Source organism: Melozone crissalis, unplaced genomic scaffold (genome assembly GCF_028551555.1).
Source record: "Melozone crissalis strain CALT ecotype California unplaced genomic scaffold, PUWL_Pcris_2 ptg000014l_1, whole genome shotgun sequence".
In the NCBI taxonomy this organism is placed as follows: Eukaryota; Metazoa; Chordata; class Aves; order Passeriformes; family Passerellidae; genus Melozone; species Melozone crissalis.
In genome coordinates this window covers 8407320-8429959 of record NW_026535792.1, presented here as the reverse complement: position 1 = coordinate 8429959, position 22640 = coordinate 8407320, and the positions used below count along the sequence as shown (strand labels likewise).

Genomic DNA, 22640 nt, shown 5'->3' with positions numbered 1-22640 from the left:
GAGATGCCACAGGCAAGCACCATGATAAGAAAGACACTCCACTTGGGAATACTTCATGGGTTCTCTGCAAAAGATGAAAGCCCAAAGTACAGAGTGCAAAGAGAAGGGAAAGCAGCATTCTACATCAGCAAAGACGCTGCTGTGAGGCAGAAACCCAAACCACCTCAGTGCTAAGGGCAGCTGGGAGCAGTGCAGGGCTGTGGCAGCAGCAGGGAAGGGCTGCAGGCCCCGCTGCACCTGATCCTCAAGGGCCACAGCTCTAACTCAGACTGAGAGGTGATCAGAGGGACCCTGGGCTCACCTGGAACACCTCGGTCTGGTTGGGCTGTGGGTGGGAGTGCTGCTCGCTGCTCTGCTGGTTGTGGTGCTGGCTCTGCCACTGCGACCACACCTCGGATGGTCTGCCCTGGAACTGCCCGCTGCTCTGGCCGCCTTCAGCTGCAAGAAAAGGCACAAGTCAGGGAGCAGCTCCTCCAAAACACCCACCTGCTCTGGGGCAGCATCCATCAGTGCTGGATTTGTAAAGGAGCCTTGGAGAAAGGCCCTGGGTGACACCAGCCCTGCGAGGAGGAAGCTGGAGGGAGTTTCAGCCCCAGAGCAAAGCTCAGGGCCATGGCTGCACAGCCAAGAACTGCCCAGGGCAAAATGCACAGTGAGCCAGGCACTGCAAGGCAATTTTCAAGCATACCCCATCATTTTTTAATCAATAATAAAGAGCATTTTTCATTTAACCTAAAAACCAAACTTCACCATCTGAATGCTGTTTCTCTTCAAAACACTGAATTTTTGTGAAGCAGTGGCTGCACAGTTTGGTATTCATCTAAAAAGCATGTAAGCAGATCCAGGATTTTTTAAAGCAGATGTAGAAACAGTATGACCAACAGACAACAGACTTGCTGATTAAATACAGGCATTGCTGGACTGTCCTGTCCTCCAGTGATACATCTGCAAAGTGATTTATTTAATATGCAATTCATAACAAATTATTATCCTGTCAATATGGTGATACTTTCCTACAAGTCTCAGGCCATTTACATTTGACAGAGTAGCATGAATAGTAAGGCTTCATTGTAAATACACTTTAAATGATGATTTCAAGGAGATTAATTTCTTCTAAATGGTCCACCAGAAAAAAAGCATGTTGCCACACATTAATTTGGTTACCTATTACACATACATTTTTCATGAGTACAGTAACACTTAAGCTGGACTCATTTTACCCTGCATTTCTACAGACTGCCACTGAATTATAATATTTTTGGATCATTTTCCATTCCTTAGTTACAGTATCTCCTTCTAAGAATCAGCATTTTAGAAAGCTTGCCACCAGGCTTATGCTTTTCCTCCAAATAGTTCTTCCTCTTTTTTCTTGGTAATGTTTTTCTCTCTAAGTGCTCCAGCTATTTTTGCCTGTTTCCCTCTCACAGCAGAGGATCAAGTTGTGCATGTCTGGCTCTTCCTGATCACCAGCATCCTCTGCCGAGGGTGCCAAATTTCCTGTGCCAAACTTCCACACCTGTGCTATGCCAAGTCTTTGATAGCCAGGCTCAGTCATGTCAAATCCGCCACTACTCACAGTCATGACTTCAGAAAATACAGACACACATATTTAACCCAATCCCTTTGGCCACCAGCTAAGCCATGCAAAACAGATAAATGGAAGGTTTTACAGGAAAGTAAACAGGCTGCAGTGATGCATTTCTATCACATCCCAAGTAGATGATTACGCTTCTTCCCTCACTGACATTACCACAACCAGTAATTCAGCTAACTCTAAAAACCCTGCAGACATTTTAAGAGCCAAAATAAAATTCATCTAAGTTCCCCTTTAAAAGCAAGCTGCAAGTTTGTTTTGTTTTACTTCCCCTCAGAACAACACATTGAAATTAAGTGAGTGAAGCAAATGATGCCTCTTTTCAGCAGAGCAGCTCCTGCCAGACGGCGCTCGGAGCCGCTCGTCTCCGGCAGGGCTGGGTTATTAATAGCACCCAAACTGATGTAGGTCAGGAGATGTTTCTCATTAAGTGAAAGGGTTCTTGCCAAGTAGCTTAAGCCTGAAATACAAGGCTGTCTCATAAACAAATGTACAATGCCTGGTGGAAATGGAAATGGAGGGAGGAATAAGCTGTGTGGGAAGAGCTCCATCCCAATGTCCTTTTTCTAGGCACAGGTCTGTGCCAGGTCTGTTCCTCAGGGACAGGAGCACACAACACACATCAGCACACTGCCACCTGTGCCTTTTGGGATTGCACATTATTATCACTCAGTGACATTTTTCATGGAATCCATGATATATTTTACTCTTGATTATTCTTCTGGTGAAGCACAGAAACTTATCAAGGGGTTACCTACTGGGTCACGGTCTGAAAGCCACCAAATTAGCACATAATGGGAAAAGAAAACTATTTCAAAACATGGCACCTACTCTGATTAGGTTGGTAGCACTGGGGGTACAAAATAAATCCAATTTTCAGCCAAACTCCAACGTGCAATCTCAGTGCAAGGGGATACCACTATGACAAAGATAAAAAATTTATAAAAAGCAAATTGAACCAGTTGACCACAATTGAGGAGGATGGTTACTAGTCATATAAACAAATTTTGAATCTTTCAAGACACAGTTTACTGGGGAAAAAAAAAGTTCCCTCCTACCATAAAATGACAATATTCTGAAGTGTGTTGGATGTGGAGGAGATGGAGCATGGAGAGAACAAGTCAGTTCTCTCTCTCTCTACTCAGCAGCAGAAAGAAAAACCCTTTCACAACGTGGGCTTCCTGACTGACCCACCAAAAGAACAATAAAAAACAATTTTTACTGATTAAATACTGGAAGATGATTAACCATTAATAAAAGATGATAACCATTAATGAAGTTAATGGTTAATGCTGAAGAGTTTCATTTCCACGTGCTTTTCTGTGTTACACCATTTAAAACTCACCAAAGCCTGCCCCTCGGTTTGCTAAGCTGGAGTAGGCATTCCCACTTGGAGAAGAGGTGGCTGGGCTGGACAGGGGGCTGTACGATGATGGGTCAGCTGGGTAGGTGTGGCTTGTTCCAATGCCAAAGGGAGATGACTGAGCCTTGCCAGACTGAGATGGAATTTGCTGAGGAACAAAGTGTAAAAGAAGAAAAAAGTTTTATTGGGGAACAGCACAGCAGAATCACTTTTTACAACATAAAGCAAAGACTAAATAAACTCTGTGGATGCCAATAGGCACATTTCTCCTGTCTCAGCTGTATTTCACTTCTGTCCAAGCCAGGTTACTGCTGCAGAAGGAATACAACAGACTATAAACCAACACCTACAGCTCTCCTGCTGATTAGCTCACAGGTACTCTGTATCAGGGCTATTTGGAAAACCAGGATTTCTTTTACTGCTATTATGAGGATTAATCTCAAACTCAACAGGTATGAAGAGTTCATCTTTATTTTCCAGGTGCGTTGATTTTGCAGTGCCACAGTGAAATCAGTTATCTGCATGGACACATGCAGGTCTCAGATGACCAGAGTCTCCAGTGCTTGGGAATAAAGGGCCAAAGAAGTTTCAAAGCTAATGAGCTGCTTTCTCTCCCTGCCTATGAAATACAGGCAGCAGTTATTTGCCTTGTAAAGGGTGAATCACCAAGTCCTGGCAGAAGGGAAGGAACAGTCTAACACTGCTTTAATTGGGCAGCTGAGTTAATTCAGAAGTACCAAAATCCAGCTTACTGTCATTTCACCTACATAATGGCTCTGTCAGAGGATCTCCCAGAATGTTACACAAGTGGTTAAACACTGCAGAGGCTGCTTGGAGACATGTACAACTGGTGCACTGGGACTAAAGGGAGTGAAGTGCTCCCTCCAAAGTCATGGTGCACAGGCAGAAACTGACTACAAACCATTTCCCACATGATGAGTAAATTCATCAGTCCCAAGAAAAACTCACTGCCTAACCAAGGCCACAAACAGAAACTGAAGGTGATTACATCTCAGGGTATCTGTAATGATGGGTACTGTCACATCAATGCATGCAAAGGAAGCTGCTCTTCCCTGGAAGAGAGGGACAGGGAGCAGAATGAAGCCCCCACAATCCAAGAGGAAAAGGTCAGTGACCTGCTACACCCCTCAGACACACACAGCTCCATCGGTTGGGCAGCATCCACGCAAGGGCACTGAGGAAGCTGCCAGAAGTGCTCACTGAGCCCCTTCCCATCACTCCTCAGCAGGAAAAATTCCTTCACCAAAAGGGCTGTCAAGAACAGGAAGAGGCTGCCCAAGGAAGAGATTGAGTCACCATCCCTGGAGGGGTTTAAAAGATGTGTGGATGTGGCACCTGGGGATGTGGGTTAGTGGTGAAATTGGGAGCAGTGGGTTAATGGTTGGACTTGATGACCATAAAGGTCTTTTCCAAACTTAATGATTCTATGACTTTTGGGCAAATGCAGGGGAGCTGGGGGAGCAAAAGAGATCCCAACAGGCATATAACACGTGGAAGATGCTATTAAGTCTTCAGTTCAGTTCCAAGCTAAGAAATTGTACATTTCTGAAGGTTTCCACAATGGCAGTGAGAGCTCAGCATGTCACTTTTGCAAGGCTTAGCTACATCTTACTTTATTTAAGATGAAGAAATAATTCCAATTTCCTTACACTCACATCCAAACTCAATTGACTTGGACAGAATTTGTACAGTAAGAGGGATGAGTAATTTGTTTTAGTCATTTTCAGCACCATCCATATCATTTGAAGAAATGTTGTGACTGGATTTCATTAACCAGGTGTGACACAGAACCATGACACTCTGGGGGCTGGGAATAATCAGTGATTAATGTGGAAACAATTCACTTATTGGAAATTCATTTAGTGATCACTCCAGCATGCCATTCCAGCCTGCCAAACAATGAGAACTCAAGAGGGATTAAGAGCAGCATTATTAAGATCAAATTAATCTAATATTATTTGTCTTTTGATAGAGTTTTGAACCATTTTTAACAGTTACACAGAACAAGAGGTGATTTTTGGGCTAAAGCACAGTGCATCTGATGGAGGTATGTGCTGTTTCCTCCAGCACACAGCAGTGTGAGCTACACTGGGCAGTGCTAATGGAGAGGCACCAGGCTGAGCAGCCTCTGCTCCCAGTCCATGCCTGGGTTTGCACCTGCCCCTTCTGCCCACCCTGATAATGGTGGGTAACACTGCAAGGTGTTAGTTAATAGTGGGTGCAAGGTCCTGACCCAAATAGATTAAATTCACAGGTTTAATGCTACAGCAGAAGATCTGTCCTTCTTCCTTCATCCAGTGCACACATAAAACAAATGCAGGACAAGAACTTCCAGTGGGGTTTGGGTCAGTGCAGCCCCTGCCACCTCAGTGACCATCACCCCAAACCAAGAGCAGTTACACACAGGTAACACAGGTACACACACAGGTGTGGCTCACACTGCCACACCTCCGCCCCAACCAAAAATTAATTATCCTAAAATCATAAATGGGTTTACTAATACTTCTGTAAAAATCACAGGGATGCAAATCTTTAATGCCCATGGAAATAAAGGACTAGAATGAGCACCTGTCCTGGAAATGGAGGGCGGTTTCCCGTCCAGGCCACCTGGCCCTGGTTGAGCTGCCGCGATATCTGAGTCAGGTTCTGCCCCGTTGAGGAGGAGGACTGGATGTCGTTGACACCAGGCACGTGCACCACAGATGAACTAAGGGTTCAAACACACACAGAGCCTCATTTGTAGGGCCTAGTCTCAATGCACAGATTGTATCTCGGATAAAGAAATACTGACAATACATTAAAGATAATTATTCAATCTGTCTTGGTAAGAAAAATGAGTGAGAATCGTCACAAAACTATGAAACATACTGGCATTCTAAATGTCAGTCCTAATAGACACAGCAGGCAAAATTATTTTGAATTAGACTTCAGTAATCTCTTGGAAAGGGCTTCTAAGAATAAATACAGTCCCACACATGGTGCATACACACTTAGCCTCACACCAGTTTAACATTTAATGCATTAAAAATCCGGCTTGCAGAGAGTACTGCAGGTACTTCATCACAAATTTGTGGTAAAAGTCAACAGTATTTAAGCATTTCCTTAAATGCCAATCTAAATGAAGATGGGCACAAAAGATGATACATATAAGCACTTCCTTATTTGTTTCCTGCCTAGGAAATGAAGAATTATGTGATACATATTAAAAATAAGGGCTTTTAATTCATTTTTTCACCAACTGATGCTAAAGAAGAACAGTCAATTATATACCCAAGCAAAACAATAATCAAGACAGGAAGTTAAACTCATTTAGTAAATTTGGAACACTAATAATAATAAAAATTAGTATTTTTAAGGAACTTTTTTATATGTTAGCTGTTTCCTACTTACTGAATTTCACTACAGAGAAATACACAGAAATTAATTAGCGGAAAAATTATATGAAGCAACTGCTCTACTTTACCATTTTATTTTCATGGAAGTCTTGAGCAATGGAATCTACACAACTACACATTGTGACTGTACTTTTATATATAAAACCACATTTTTTACATGTCATATATAAATGAATAGAAATGAAGACAGCACACAAAACCACTTTTGTGGATCCACTGAAACAGCTTGCTCTTTTCTTCAATCCCATCCCTATTGTTTATTTTCACAATCTTACAGAGAGAGAAGAACGCAGATTGGGAAAAGAAGTAAACAAGGCTGAGCAGAGAGAAAAGCAGGGATCTGAATCCTTGGAAAAGGCTGACAGAATCCCTCCCAGAGTGCAAGCAGAACGTGGCAGGCATGTGAATATGGGAGTTGTTATTCTGAATTTCTTGTTATTCTGAATTTCTGCCTAAAAGCAAAGTGTATGTCCAGAAATTCTTTGTAGAGTTTTCTAATTTCTAAAAAAAATCTGTTTTATGTTTATTTTGTACTATCACAGAGTCTCCAAAGAGGGAAATGTGGACCAGAAAGTTCATCTAAATCTGGCTGGAGCACACAGCAGCTGCTGGGGAGGGTTGGCCGCACTGCCAACACCTCTCAGCTGGACTGGCAAGCCCCATCACCTAAGGAGCTTGGGCTGTATCTGGAACTGTACTGTGAAAGCAGATTTCTGCAGAGCAGTGCCTAGAGGCTGCCCAGGCTCAGTGACTGAATGTGCCGGGCTGGAGATTATACAGAGCACAGTGCACTGAGGGTGGAAGTGCTGGCAGAAATGCAAGCCATTACTTGGTGTAACAGAAGAGCAGTAGGAGAAAAGCTACAGTTAAACATCAGGAATTAGCAAAAGAAATGAACAGAACACAAGCCAAAACCCCCAGATGGCAAGTCAGTCACCCAGTAATATACAATATCCAATTAAAAGACATTTTAATTTACTCTCATATCTCTCCAGGTTATACTTGATTTTAATTTGACAAAACACACTCACAGGGATCTTATTTCTCTTCACTGAGATTATTAGCAATCACATCTTTAAGAGCACATTGGTTTAAATAAAATCAGTGTTTGCCAATGTTTTCCAGTTCAAGGAAGTGGCTGCTCCTTCAGTTTCACAGCCTTGGCTGGTTTGAACAGGAGAATGGAACTCCAGTAAGACAGTGGTGATATCACAAGGCACTAAGGTCAACATGATTGCTGCTACCACACTCTCCAAAAACAACTGGAACCTGTATTGCCAGCTGGTAGGCAATGACACACACTTAGAAGAACTCAAAAATGCCTCAGAACATTCCAGACCACCACCTTACATTTATTTGGAAGCTGCCTTAGAAAAGTGTCGATGCCCCTGTCCCAGTCCTCACCTGGGACTATGGATGCAGCATCCCTCTGTTCCCTTTGGCACCCACATCAATGTCCTTCAGCAGCAGCAGTGACAGCTGCAGTGCAAAACCAATCTTTGCACCCTCCCAGCTTGGCTGAATGTTCCTCAGATTTCTCACCCTGTCCTGTCACCTCTCAGAGTTATTTCCCTCCAGAATTTGTTGCTGCTCCTTAGCTTTTTTCCAATTACAACATCCTACTTACCAGCCAATATTTTTAAGAGAGACACCCAAATCATCTCAGCTTGTAAGCCCAGCCTAAGTGCTGAAACACCACCAGCAGTGAAGTGTACACAAAGCAAAATTCATTCATGTAAAGGAAGCTCCAGCACCTTGGGCTGGTTTTGTTTCCACACAGGGACTGCAGGGGACAGTTCCCCCTCTCAGACAGAGACTGACACATTCAGGATCTACACCAAATACCTGAAAGTCTTTCCCGAGTGTCCTGGCTGAAATGGGCTTCCCTGGGAGTAAAGCTGCGGGTTCCCTGCTGTGGATGCAGAGGCCATCATTTTTTTATCTGCTACAAGAGAAAAATACATCATAGAAAAATAATTAATTTAGGGGGTGAGATAAATGAAAGAAAAAATATTTAAAGACAATTGCAATGTATGTTTTCTTCCCTTCTTCAAGCTTCATGAAGAAGCCCTGTGGAACACATTAGCTTCAATGCCTGGTGGCACTGCCTGCTGATGTTGGGGTGACAATCTGCAGCCCCACCTGCATCCCAAGTGGCACTTTGCTCCTGAGTGTCACAAGACCTGCACACCTGAGCTGTGGCAAGGCAAAACACAGGTCTATTGTGGAATCTGCTGTCCTCATGTGGCTTGGGGGAGCCACAAAATAGAATGGGAACCATGAAATAGAATGAGGAACCATGAAATAGGATGGGGAACCATGAAGTAGGATAGAAGTACTCCAGAGGGGTGGAAGACAAATGAGTGTAGTGAATAAATTGCACAAAGAGATGCCATTAACTTTTACAGTTTCACCCTAATGTGGCAACTGAAGATCAATCTCTAACTGAATGAAACAAGACTGGGTGAACAGCACCATTTGGTCCCTTAATTTAATTTTCTGGTACTGGATTATTCCAAAGCTCCGGGAAATCTCACTACTGCTTCCCTTAAAATAATTTACAGGTCTGCTACACCACCCTTTATGCACCTTCTCCATCTCCCCTTCAAGTGCAACTCACTGATGATTTTGCACCCATATGTTGCCAGGTACTTGACAGGCCTAGTAATCAAGTCTGCCCCCTCATTTTCCCCTTTGCTCTTTTCAGATTCCCACTCATTTCACAAGATGCTCTCTCGGACAAAAGGCCCACTCAACTAACAAGTAACAGAAGTATTTTTTAGGTGTTTAAATTTTTTTTTTAGCTTTCCCCAGCTTTTAGAGACCTCCTGAGCGTGACTCACCAAAGGCCTCCAACACACAGCAGCTCTTCCCTGTTACCTAAGTTGTTCTAACATTATGTTCCTAACAAGAACCTAAGCTTGCCTCTCAAAAGAAAAAAGTCACCTCAAATTCCCTCACAGGAGCCTTGGAGTGTGGATGCCACTGATGCAAGCTAGCATTGCTTGTCTTTGTAATCTTTCTGCAGAAATCTGTAGAAATTCCTCCCTGGCTACCTGCTGCCCAGCACAGAAACCAAGGCTGGGCTGCAAAACTATGCTCTCATATTTAAAAACAACAACAGGGAGAAATGGGGACAAGGTGTAGAGGAGGTTGTGCATATAGCAGGAAGAATTGAGAATGGATTGATATATCTCTGATAAGAAGGAGAGATGAATTTTTCTTTTTCTGCAGTAATGTCATTCTTCCACGAGAGAGATGCCCCATTTTCTAAGGCCACCCTTTGTAGGGAAACCAAACTCTCAGGGCTGGAAGAGACTGAGCCAAAATCCTGCGGGTGCTTTAGATATTTGAGAACAACTTACCAGAAAAATTGAGAGTGCCCCAAATGAACTGGAATTCCTCAAGTGGAGCAGAGTTGCCATGGCAGCTACCAGGGTCTGTGCCACAGGATGAGGCCAAGACAAAGGGAACAGCTAAACTAATAGCAAGCAGCTAATGCTCCTTCCTGAGTTACCCTGAATGCCCTTCAGCCTCTGAATCTGGCCCACATCTCTCCCAGTTGTATTCCTACCCAGGATTTTTCACACAATTCTCTGCTCTCACCTTTGCTACAGCACTGACTTTTTTTGGTTGTTTTTTTTGGTGAATTTTACCTGTTTCTCTATAAACTCCACTGGTCAATGATGTCCCTTCCTCCAGCAGGACCAGTATCTCCAACATTTCTGCCTCTTAACTGAATCCCTCTCTAAGAACTGCATCATCCCATGCTTCAAATCACTTGCATGAATTGGTGAAGCCAGGCTTCCTCTCCCAACCTTTGGGTTTTTAATGAAATTTTAATAGCAGCACTCCCCCTGTGGCAGCCCATGTTCTTACAGGACAAGATCAGGTATCAACATAAGGCAAATGGCTGGCAGGCAGCACACAGGCTTGTCAATATTGGTTTTGGACAGGGCACCTCATCCCTGACTGGGAACCATCCTTTATCATTCAGAGGAGACCTTGATCACAGCTCCCATGAGAAATTCAGAGAGGGAGAATGTCCCAAAAAAAGCACAGCCTGTAAATTGATAAGAATGAAAGGAGAAATGGCATTTCCAAGAACATAACCTCCCAGCTGCCTCACAGCTTGTGACACCCTTAACCCTAACCCCTCCCCACAAACAGCTGAGAGCTGCCTGAAGAGGAGCCAGTAAGGCAGCCAAAAAGCAAGATGTTCTTGCTTAGAAAAACATATTCTGGTGTTTAGGGTTGGAGTCTTGCTACCTTCTAATGGACCCCTTTTATGGCCCCAGCTGTTGACTCCTCTGTCCAAGCAAACAGAGAAGGATGAACAGGAATAGCAGAGCAGTCCTAGCAACAGGAGGACAGAGCATCAAGTATATATTGCAATTAGAATGTCTTCTCCAACTGAAAAAGCCAATCCAGACATAAGAAACCAACAGCGAGGTCACCTTCCAACACCCCTGCAGTCAAACCCTGTGGGTTGTTTCCTCCCTGCACTGCATGACACTTGCACATTGATTTATTTAAAACAAATGTAAAAATTCCTCTTTTTCAGTGAGGACAGTTAAGAACAATAAACAATCAATGAGCTCTTCCAGAAGCCATGGCATTGGCTGGTTTCCTGCAGATATATTTCAGATGATGCCTTCAGCTGCCAGTCTTAGTGGTTTCTGTCTGTGAGGGCACCAGGCAGCACAGGCTGGGGCTGCTTGGGGACAGCTCCATCTGCCTGACTGACAATTTGGCTGTTACCTCTTACAACAGGGCTGGGAAATCCTTCGGTGAGGGCACCAGTAAGGACTCTGTCCTCACAGTAATTTCCAAGAAATATAGAACAACAAATTGTTCCTGAGACTCCTAGCAATCTTAAAAGACCTTGCTGAAAATTTTAAAAGTTGTGGGAAAAAGAGGAAGGACTCCTCACAACCAGGTAGCATGGCTGGAGATGCCTCAACTGACCCGAGAACAATTATATTGCTGGCAGCATGACTCTGAAAACATTGATACAAAAGCTGGTGATTTGATAAAAAACTGCAGCCTGTCTTAAGACTATATGGTAACTTTCTTGTCCATTTTAAAGAAATATGTACCTATTTAGAGAAATGAATTTACCTACGCTGTTTAGGAAAGAAAATATACACTTAGAAACGGAATGTTCTGCTCAGTATATTTAACATCTGGGAGCACTGCCTAAGGTGTCCCTGTGAAATGAAAAGAGAATCAAAACCAGGCAGCTCTGGTGACAGTAAAGCCATCCCTCCCTCTTTGAATTTACTCCACCATCTTTAGGGGAAACACCAACTAATGACAAATGCTAGGAAATGCCCCAAAGACTGATGCTGCTTAGAAAATTCTCTGCCATGCATCAATTTCTCTTTATTCTCTTGAAGCTGTGCTCTACACCATGTAACCAAGCTTATCACACAGTATTATAAATTAAACATCAGGGACATTCACTTACAAGCAGTTATTCCAGCAAACATCTCAGCAAATCTAGGATCTCTCTCTTGGGAGAAGATAGCATCAGGCTTTTCCACAGACTTTCCACCCTCATGAACATTAGCTGGTATACTTGGAACAGGCACCTGTTGAGATACAGAGAGGAATGTGATTCCCTCTGCTGTATTTGACAGAAAGCAATTCAGGGACAGTCACAATGTACTTTTAGTTCTGCTGAAATGTGCTGTTGTTTTACATCTTAAATGATCAGAGGCACAAAAACAAAAATCTGAGGAATTTCACCTGAGATAAGTCATAGGATGACAGCCCATCTCTTTGATGTACTTCGAGTTCTGCTTGCTGTTGCTGAAGTTGTCTGCAAGGGAGACAAAATGACTTTCTTAGAAAAACCAATTAAGATACAAAAAAGAATAGTCATGGTCTCCTGTTTTACACTCGCAGTGAAACGTGTCTCAGGTGATTTACTAAATCCTCTCCTGTGAGATCCATCTGCTTTTACAGCTTTCTCATTGAGAAAACCTGCACCACAGGAATGCAACATGGCACAGGAAGAGTTTTGCTGTGAGAGCACTGAAGTGTAGGCGGGTAAGTAATGGAGGAAGGAACAAAATCTCCTTCTAAAGGATTTAAAAATTCACTATTCTTAATTCATTGTCTTCCTCATGTCAATGATGAACACAGCAGACCATCTCTCTGATTCTACTGAAGGAAACATTAAGCTTGCTCTCCAGGATGATGCTTAATGACAGAACACCTCAGCAGCTGGGAGGTTATCCAGATGTTCTGCACCTCTGATTAACAGTTGCTTTCTGTTGCTTGGTCACAACAAGCAAGAAAACTTCTGGCCTGGAGATGCACAGGTAGAACACATCTTTGTGAGGCTCTTGGCTCAGTTAGCAAAGACATGAAGCCCAAAAAAAATTACGCTAGAGCTCAGAGATTACAACAGGATTGGACTCAAATTGACAAAATACTTGGATTTGATACTTGTAAATGATCCTTTACAGTGCTCACAGTTCGCGTATGCTTCTGACTTCCTTCTGAAGGAAAAAACACCCAAAACCCAAAAAGGAATTACACACCATGCGTGTCTTTCCCCAGAGAGATGATGCTTGGGCAGGCAGGAATAGATGAGATTTGGCAAAACAGCAAGATCATGGAATTGAAATTCTGGAAAATTACAATGTATTTTTAGCCACAGGTTAAAATTTTAGATTTTCATCCAAATCTTCTTTTAGATTTTGAAATAGATTCAAATGACAAGGGACCGAGAGACAAACTTGCAGACAAAGTCAAATGACAAATTAGACACAAACTGGTGGAAACGTGAGGAATCACTCAAACAAGCCACTGAAGTAAGTAACACATTTTGCTATCCCTTGAAGCTTTTCCAGGAGACACTTTGGTCAGCTTTTATGCTCCATGACAAAAATCTGAGTCCTGCAACAAACAGCAGGTCAGAGTAATTGGCCAAAAGCCTTCTGCAAGCCTTACAGTGTGGGAACACATAATACAGGGAATAACTTTTGTCCTAGCAGTAACATGCAAAAAAAGGCAGTCCTCCAAACCATTAGAGGATTTTCCCTATTATTTTAGCAAACAGAAAATTCCTAAAAATTACCTCTGGAATGCAAAGGCATTCTTTGTTCACAAGCAGAAAATGCAAACTTTTCCAACAGAACTACAGGAGGCAATTGAATCGTGGGGAATCTATGGGGAAGTTTCTAAAACCCACCCCGTGGACAATAAACACCCATTAAACCCCGTCGTTAACGTGAAAGCTAATTACACTCTTTCATTTGTTTTTATTACCACCAACTCAGTGCATGTGTCAATAAACAGCACATTAGGCTCTCCTCTGTTCCTTATAAAGAATGTTTTCTTGATTCAGCCATATACATACAAATGAGCCAAACCAAACAGCACACACTCGCTCGTTATTTGTTTTGTAGGCACTTCTCTAACTTAGTGCTCCTTCTCCCCTCTCTATCTTTCATCTCTAATACTCATTAAGCTGCACTACAATATAAACACCACAATATAAACACCACACTGTGCTAACAGCACTGAACTTTGGGAACAACCACCCAAAATCCATTTCCTACAAAAACCAAATAGTTGGGTGTATCTTTACTGAACCCCGAGCAAGCTACGCTGCACTTAATTAAGATCGAAATGCAAAGCCAGGGTAGCATCTTCTGTTGTTGTTGGCTGCTACTGCATAAATAGTTTAAATGGTGCTTGAAACCTGAAAGAAAATGTGCAGCAATTCATGGAACAGCCGACCAGGGAGAGCTCAGTGCTGCTGCTGTGGCTGCTTCAGACCCTGCCATCCCCTCTGGCAGCCAACACAGGCAGGTCCCTTCAGCCACCCAACTGCTGGACAGTAACAATGAAACACAACAAGGGATTATCATCAGTTTGGACAAAACTCAAAGTTGCCCTCTAACTCTGAACCCAAAATTTGTCCTTGGTTTCACTTTCAGTTTCAGGAGTTCAAGGAGTCAATGAACAATTTCTTGGCTCTACAGTTTACCCAACACAGCAAGTGAGGCACTGATTGGGTCAACAGTGGATTCTGTCTGTACTGACCCACAGGTTCAGTATGAAAACGGGAAAACCCTTGGCTTGGACAAGAATTGTTCAGCAAATCTGAAGGCTTTGACAGTTACTTCAAACTTACTTTAGTAAATACACATGGAGGAAAAAGGAAGACTGTGGAAGATCTCCTGACATTTGAGAAGATGTTAAGCTCTCTCTGTGAAACCTGAAGTCACTGGTTCCCTTTCCAGGCATCAGAGGAAATAAAAATGATTTGAACTTTAAAATTAACAGGCTCTTTGGTGGGAGAGAAACAACAATCCTGCATCCATACCAAGCTATTTTTAATGAAATACAGGCACATGTGTTTCCCGTGTCTGGTTTGGACAAAAGCAGAGTAGTAAAAGCCTTGGGGCTGTGGTTGTAAAATCTTCTTTCAGAAATTCTCAGTATCTCCCTCTTTTAGCCTAGAGCTTCAACTCAGCCCTGGGAAAGGCTCTAACAGCAGTGTCAGACAGACCACAGATGACACCAGAGCACGAGAAAGTCTTTACCACCACCACCAACTGCAATTTTATCAGCATTGCTGATCTCTTTAGTGTTTTGGCCCAGGAGAAGCCAGAGCAGAAAGCATCTCTCCCACAGGCTGATTCATCCAGCAGTGACCTGGGCCAGCTCACTCCAACACAACAAACCTCGAGACTCAGGGCAACCACAGGACTCATAAATTCACACAGTGCAGCACAGGACTTGTGGCTTCCAAAAATGAAACATCAGGTATTCCACACAGCCCACAAAAATACATCTCTTCTTTATTTTGATGTATATACATATCTATATATATCTATATCTATATATATATATATCTATATATATATATATAAAAGACCTTTATATAACCTGTCACCACAACATTATTTGATTCAAACACTGCTCTGTCTGTATAATAAATAAATACTGATAACAATTATTTTTTCTCTTTGGAAATCAAACAGTCCCAACTACACAGGAAGACGTGGTCAAACAGGGGACTCTTCTTCACAGCCCAGCACAGCACAAATGTGAAACGTTAAATGCTTCATTTCTCCAGGAAGTTTCTCTTGGATGACTACACCCAAGTGAAACTGAGAGAAGTTTTCTTTTCTTTTTTTTTTTTTTGCAAAGAACTAAGCGAACATTTGAACCTAATTATTTCCTTATCCTTCTGTACCAAAAGCAAGTTCGGACATTTCACTGTGTGAAGCTCCAAAGGAGTATCTTTATTTAAAAAAAAGGGGGGGGGGAAAGAAGGAAAAAAGAAATAGAACAACCAAAACCAAGCCAACAAATAACAGTAAAAATCAATGAATCCCTGCACAACTGGAATCATCACTGCCCTCTACAGTCTTTTGGGAAAATGCTGTTCACTGACCAGCTTGAGCTATTATTAACAGACACACAGATCAGCTAGAAACTGACTTAAACCCCCTTTTTTTGGCTACATTGTCCTTATGATTTCATGCTGAATTTTTAACTACTTCAAGCCTGTTTTTTATGGGGCTGCCTAGATTACCACAGTGATAGGCATATCAAATCTGTCTCTGTGCCTTCTGCTAGGCAGAGCAAGGCATGCCTGCCTGGCCTCCATGGGAAGCACCTTCCAGGACCCAGAGCACCTTCCAGGTCCATGTAGGGATGGCCACACACAGCAGGGCTGGTGCCAAACCACCAGTCCCAGCAGCAGCTTAATGAGCAGCTGGAAATCACAGCTTCATGACGTACAACTCTTCAGGGCAGCAAGGAAATCAGAAATCAAAACATGACCCCAAATGTAGGGGGAAAAAAATACCCAGAAAAAGGCAGGAACTGCTGTACTTTACAGTAAGTCCTCTTTGGAAATCTGAGAACTGGGAGAGAATAAGGGGAAAACCAAAACCAGTCTGAATAACGCATTCTTTCTACTATTCAAAAGCAGAAGTATAATGGGCTGCATCTTGCCCATTTCAGAACATTTTCAACATGACAGGAAAGAGGGAACATCCTCTGTCAAAGTAGCAGCAGGCAGCTTCCATATTAGGTCAGCATTTCTGGGTTGTTATTCAAAGCTAGCAAGAGAGATGGAAGCAGAGCCAGGAGCTGGACAGTGCTATTCATCACAGGGAGGGCTGTGGTGCCAAGCTCAACTGTACAGTGCAGGCTCACAAAAAACCATTCCCAGAGTCAACACAACATAAGCCTCCAGCCCCACTTTTTCATCCGTGGCCTCCTGGGAACAAAGCACAATTAAGCCAGCCTGGGACAAACCTCAGAAGATGTTTTTTTACTTTGCAGGCCTGTTTTTGCATATACAAATTATTTGAAAAAGTATTATGGGACAGCAGAAATGTGGAAATAGCTATTTTGATGCACAGTGCAGACAAGCTGTCTGATCTCAAGACACATTTGCCTGTTTTCAATGAGCTTAACTATTCAGTTTAAACCCAACTTTTTGGGTATGCAGAAAAACAAAAACAGGAAAACAATTGTGATGCTGGGTTTCATGGAAGTGAATGCACAGCCCTTCCAGTCCAGCCATGGCCAAAGAAGCAAGACAAGGAATGCCCAGAGGCACTTGCAAACTCCAGTGCCAAAGCCCCAGGGGTTTGGTTTTGCAGTGGAGCTCTCAGCAGGCACCTCCAGCAGCAGACTGCTCGTGCAGCATTTCTGATATATGGTCTAAGGGTGAGATCTCAAACTCAGTAATTTCCTCCCAGCTAAAGACTTGGCAAAAAAAAAAAAAAATCTCTGGTCAGACCGGAAGCAGATTTAGTTTTAAGAATAGATTAAGTTTATATTGGAAAGAAGAAACATTTATTAAAAAAATCCCTCACAATATAAAGCAATCAAGGCCAGATTAGGTTCTGCAGTTACTAGCTGAGAACTCAGCAGGCTCCAAAAGCATCTCTGCTCAGTCCACAGAGATCAACCTCCACCATACTCTGAGTGTGACTTCCTCCCAAGAGGCCATGAAATGAAAGATTTTTGAAAATGTTAATTCCAAGGCAGGATGATTTCATTTTCCTCTTAAGATAAGGAGTTGGATCACCCCCATACTTGGGGATATTCTATCAAAGCTAAACTATCAGGAACCCTTCCCAATCAAACCTACTAGGAAATAATTCTGCCAGCTTCATTAGGTCGTAAAATAGACACAGCTGAAGCAGAAGAGCCCAGAATACAGAATGGTATGAACATGGACATGGAATTTTCTCTTGGCTCAGGAGTCAGGCTAACCTTCCTCCAGTACCAGGACAGCTGTTGTGCTGCTGGAAGCTCTGCATTAGTTCAAGGCAGCCTGGACTGAGATCAATGGCCTTGTCTAATGACATAACAGATAAGTGACGTTTCCCCCCAGCGCAGCCAGGCCCTGGAAGCATCACAGGATAATGACACAGAGAAACAGCTACACTGGGAGATCTCCTGATGCAGCAAAACCCTGTTACAGCCTGTGCTGTTAGAGAGAAACAAGCAGTATCTGTTAAAAAACTGGGATGTGCTTTACAGGGAAAAAGAATGGTTACAATTCCTTCAAACCCACGGCGGGGAGCACCCAGAAAGGCACATACTTGACATTAGTGTTGGTGCAGATGATGTATTCAATCTCGTCAGAGTAAGGGTTCTGAAACGTGAAGCTGCTGGTTCTGATCAGCATCCACTCCCGGTTCTTGGTGCGGAACCGATACATCACAGACAGGACCTGACCCTTCAGCTTCACCACCTGCAAAGCCATTTGGAAAGGTTAGCAACAGGAGATTGCTATCTGCTGTGCAAATGAACAGGCAACAGCAGCAACTGGTGCATTTTAAACTTGAATTCCAGAAAGCTACAGGGACAGCAGAGGAATTTTTAATTTGGAGAGAATACGCAAAATCCTATCCATGTTTACAGCTATCTCCTTCAGGATGAAATCCTCATGCTTTGTCACATAAAATGCCAATTTCCAGCCTGCTTAGAAAAAGAATACAGACTCAGGACAATCATCAGGTCGTGTTGTTATCCCAACACAGAAACTTTAAGAATGTTTTAATGTGAAACACTTATCGAGAGATTGACAGAAACCAAACTGAGGATCTTTTAAATGTTTATCTGTAAACCATAAACCAATCACTGCAGCTAAACAAAAGCCTACAAGAAAAGTCATTTTGAGGTTGACTGCTTTTCTGCTTGGACACCCAGCTAAACAATTAATATATGTGAAAAATCAGCAGCAAAGTTTAGGACAATGCTTAAATACAGTGGTGTTTATTTTTTGTTTTTCTAGAAACCACCAGGGGTTGGTTCCCCCCTACCCCAAACATTGAAAGACTCTCTAGGATGGCAAATTGCTAACAAGAATCACTTGCTTCTGGCTTTCAGCAGAAAAAAGAGTGAGCCAGTGTTTGAATGGAGAGAACATTGACAAGCCACTGCCCATTTTAACAGTATAAATTCCTTGCTTGCACAGGCTATGTGTTTGTAACTAAAAACTCAAATGTCTGGGTTTGGTAACTGAAGTTTTGTTCAAGTCAACAGCAGGGCACCAAGTGAGGATTAAGGAGCAGCCAACTAAAGCACATTCAAACCAATCTTCTCATATTGGCCCTGCAACTGCATTTTGTGTGTTATCCAACAATCTGGGGTTCAGCCAGAAGAAAACTTTCATGGTTTCAAGTCATTCAGCTGGCACTTACCTGGCCTATCTCTGTTTATATTTTACAGCTTTTCCACCAGGCTATCTCAGGGTTGCCCCAAGGAAGGAAAGGGAAGGTCTACTGCAAATAAATGCCACATCTTGTGGATTCTTAATCATTAACATCTGGAATTTACTTTTTATTAGCTTTCTGCAGCCTGTATTCTCTAAATGTAGAAGTCCCACTATTTACCCTCTGTCTTAATTGACAAGCAATTAGATTAAGAAAAATGTTCCAATCCTGCTTTTTTCAGAGGTTTGCACTTCCAATTAATCAACTGGATATGGGACTAAATGAAAAGAATGCAAATAGAAGACAACAACCTTTAGCAAAGCCCAGGAAAGCTCAAAATCATATTGAAATAAATGACTTTTGGTTGGTTTTGTTGGGGTTTTTTTAATGCTTTAACAGGGTTTTTCTGAGCTCACTGAGCAACATTCTTTTATCAGCAATTTTCTACTACCACACCCAGGGCAGAAACCAAAGAGCTGGTGTAGAGTGTGCAATCTGAATAGTATTCTACTGGGTATCCAACAGCTGTATACTGGACCCTTTGATATTAACCTGTATTTGTTTGTCTTAGCCTTGAGACTATCTTATTCTGGCCTGATTTTTCCCACCCTGATGAATGAATTTATCTTCCCAAGGAAATAAAGCTCTGAGATAGATACTGGCAATTGACCAAAAATTGCAAAACCCACCCTCCCTCCCTCTTCTGTTATGCACCAGCCTGGTTCTGATACTGTCAGCAAAAAAGAAGTGCCAAGCTTTCAGGTTTTAAGAAAAAAAAAAAAAAAAAAGAGTTTATTTGGAATCACAGTTACCTTTTTAATTAAGAGATTTCTAAGTCCAAACTAACAATAATAAAACAAATGGCAGTGATCTATTACCCTGAAAGCCTGATTAAGCAAACAGTAATTTTGTAATAATATATAAAGCAGAGAGATTGCTGGTGGGAAAATCCTGAACTGTCTTAATACAGAGCACACAAACAAACCAGCACAAAAAATTTCAAAGCTAATGATTGAACTTCACTTTCTTATATTCTTTGGAAATAAAAACCACCTGGTGCAAAGCTTAACTGTTTACTTCAGTCTTTTATTGCACGATGGGAATAACAGCCCAAATCACACTGCTACTGTACTGAACAAAAATACACCCAAGAAGGCATTGCCTGCTAAGGAAACAACACACTATTTTCATAGATTGGACATAGATTGAGTGAGCAGGAACTTTAATTTCTAATTGCATTTTTTCCTGCTGTCTTTCTGTATGACCTCAAGCAAGCCATGCAGATCCCTGATGCAGCAAATCACTTTCTGCACATGCCCAGCAGTGAGTGGTGACAGTGGAGTCGCCAGCAGCCGAGTTCAGGGACACAGAGACAGCCTGCCACAGCCCGATCTCCCTCGCAGTGAACACGGGCAGGACCAGGGCATTAACTGCAATGTTCATTAGCCAGCCCTGCTGAGACCCAGACAATCACTGCACGGGTTCCCTGCCAGAGGATGTTTGACAGCCCATTATCCAGCAGCTCTCTGTCACTGTCCCTTGGACAGATGAGTGGAATCAATCATTTGGGCACCGCTGAAAAACAGCATATGTGTTCTCACTGCTCCTGCGCCGCTGATGCCATCAGGCAGCAGTGCAGGGAGCTGAACCAGCCCAAAGCTGGAGTTCCATGCAAAAGGAATCAAGGGCTCAGCCCTCCCAGCAATGCCAGCACCAAGGCAGCAGGAAGGAGGGGAGGAGGGCAGGCAGGAGAGAAGAGCCGGCTCCTGGTGACAGACCCCTATCAGGAGGATGCAGCTGCAGCATCACATCCCCAGCCGAGGTGGGGCACAGGAGATGTTCTGGGTGTGGTGACCTGTTTAAAGCATTGAACTCTCACAGCCTGTGAATCAACATCTTGAATTTAAAAAGGCTGCTGTTTGCAGTCAGTGTGTGTGCAAGGAACTGGAGGCACACTTGGCCATGGGGCTGATGGTCCCTGTTGAAGGGGGGATGGTGAGAAACAGCTCAGGAGGACGAATATCTGACACCATCTCCAACACTTCTGCAGAGACCATAACCTCAGTTTCGCAATCTGTTCTAGGGACACAGCATTTCGTTGTTTTTCCCCCAGAGGCTCTGTCTGTGCATGCCATGCCTGAACAAACAGTTGGCTATACAAATTACTGAGAAGTCACTTCATATCCACATTTCACAGCTGAAAATACATCTCAGCATCCAACGTAAGATGGATCAACACAACTTGGTTGAGCTATTGGTTGTTGCTAGAAAATCTGGAACCACTTAGATCAACTGAGCCTCAGCAATAGGTTAAACATCCTGTGCAGGGTGTTCTGGTGCAGCAGGAAAGGCACTGAAAAGCCCAGCAATAAGGAGACAGCTTGGGGAAAGCCCTGCTAATGCATGCCCCAGACCAAGCTGAAACAGCAAGCTCTGCAATGGAATAAATGTCACTGATTCAGCTGATATAAATGTGGCCCATGGTAAAAATGAATCCAAACCAGTAACTCTTCCTGTATGTTGTATTTCTTTTGTTACTTCCCTGTACATTTCAATTTCTAACAGAGAAAAAGGGTCAAATTACATGTTGATCTAAAGTGGTGCAACTCCATTAAGGTACATGAAAAAGCAAATCATCTACGCTAGCAGAGAACTCAGTTACAAACAATCCAGCACCACAGAGGGATGTAACTACTTCCAAACCAACAGCCCATCTTGGAAGGTAAATCATCTTGGTTACCACTTAAAATAGGGGGATCAACACAGACATCTCCAAAACAGTTCACTCTGTGCAGCAAAAAACCAAATATATAACTAGAAGATTTATTCCTGAAAATACTGTCAACCCCTCCTTCCATTTATTATGCAGCTTAACCAATTGATAACTGACCAACAAATTGTTTTGTATCTTGCCACTTCTTCTCCTGCATAAAAATAAAATAAGATAAAAACTACTTCTGTGGACAAAATAATAAAGTGTGGAACAAAAGGAGCAGGACACAGCACCTGTTGGAAGCTCTCTCTCAAATGGCTTTGGTCTTCAGGATGGCAGAATTCTAAAATATCTTTCCCCAGAAGATCCTAGAATAAAACATAAAGCTATGTAAAAAACCCAAAATACAACACAAATCCACATGTAGACCTCCAAGTCATTTTTGCAAACACAAGATCGATCACATTTAACAAGACTACTCAGTTAATCAGGAATGAACCACACAAACAAGGTTTGTAGGCATAATGCCCCATGTTTTTACACAAAAGTTTAAGTTATTTTCTACTACCTCTGAAATGGTGTCTTGAAAAGACTGACATCTGCTACTACAGCTCATTTTATGGTATTAATTTTTGTAAAAACACTTATTATAAAGCAATTTAAAATAAAAAAAAATGTGTACAATAAAAAAAAAAATGAACACGGAGCTACTTTTGCCTCTAAATTGCAACTGCTGGGAGTTATCTGAGGAAGAGCTGTAGTTCATTTACTATTCTACTCAGTTCTGTACTAGCCTCCTGTTCAGAGGAGCAGATGTAGCCTAAAGGAAAATAGATGCTGTAAA

The 22640-nt window shown here is 42.5% G+C and overlaps 1 protein-coding gene across 3 annotated transcripts in view; it reads right to left on the bottom strand.

Moving 5' to 3' along the window:
• ARNT2 (aryl hydrocarbon receptor nuclear translocator 2) overlaps positions 1 to 22640 on the bottom strand; it is a 91420-nt gene that overhangs the window by 3061 nt on the left and 65719 nt on the right. For all 3 annotated transcript variants that reach the window (XM_054272829.1, XM_054272831.1, XM_054272830.1), the window contains 8 exons: positions 22090 to 22164; positions 17968 to 18119; positions 12125 to 12197; positions 11844 to 11967; positions 8219 to 8318; positions 5547 to 5685; positions 2940 to 3105; positions 302 to 438 (listed from right to left, as the gene is read on the bottom strand). In XM_054272829.1, the coding sequence (XP_054128804.1) occupies positions 302 to 438; positions 2940 to 3105; positions 5547 to 5685; positions 8219 to 8318; positions 11844 to 11967; positions 12125 to 12197; positions 17968 to 18119; positions 22090 to 22164 (966 nt within the window). The remainder of the gene's footprint in view (positions 1 to 301; positions 439 to 2939; positions 3106 to 5546; positions 5686 to 8218; positions 8319 to 11843; positions 11968 to 12124; positions 12198 to 17967; positions 18120 to 22089; positions 22165 to 22640) is intronic.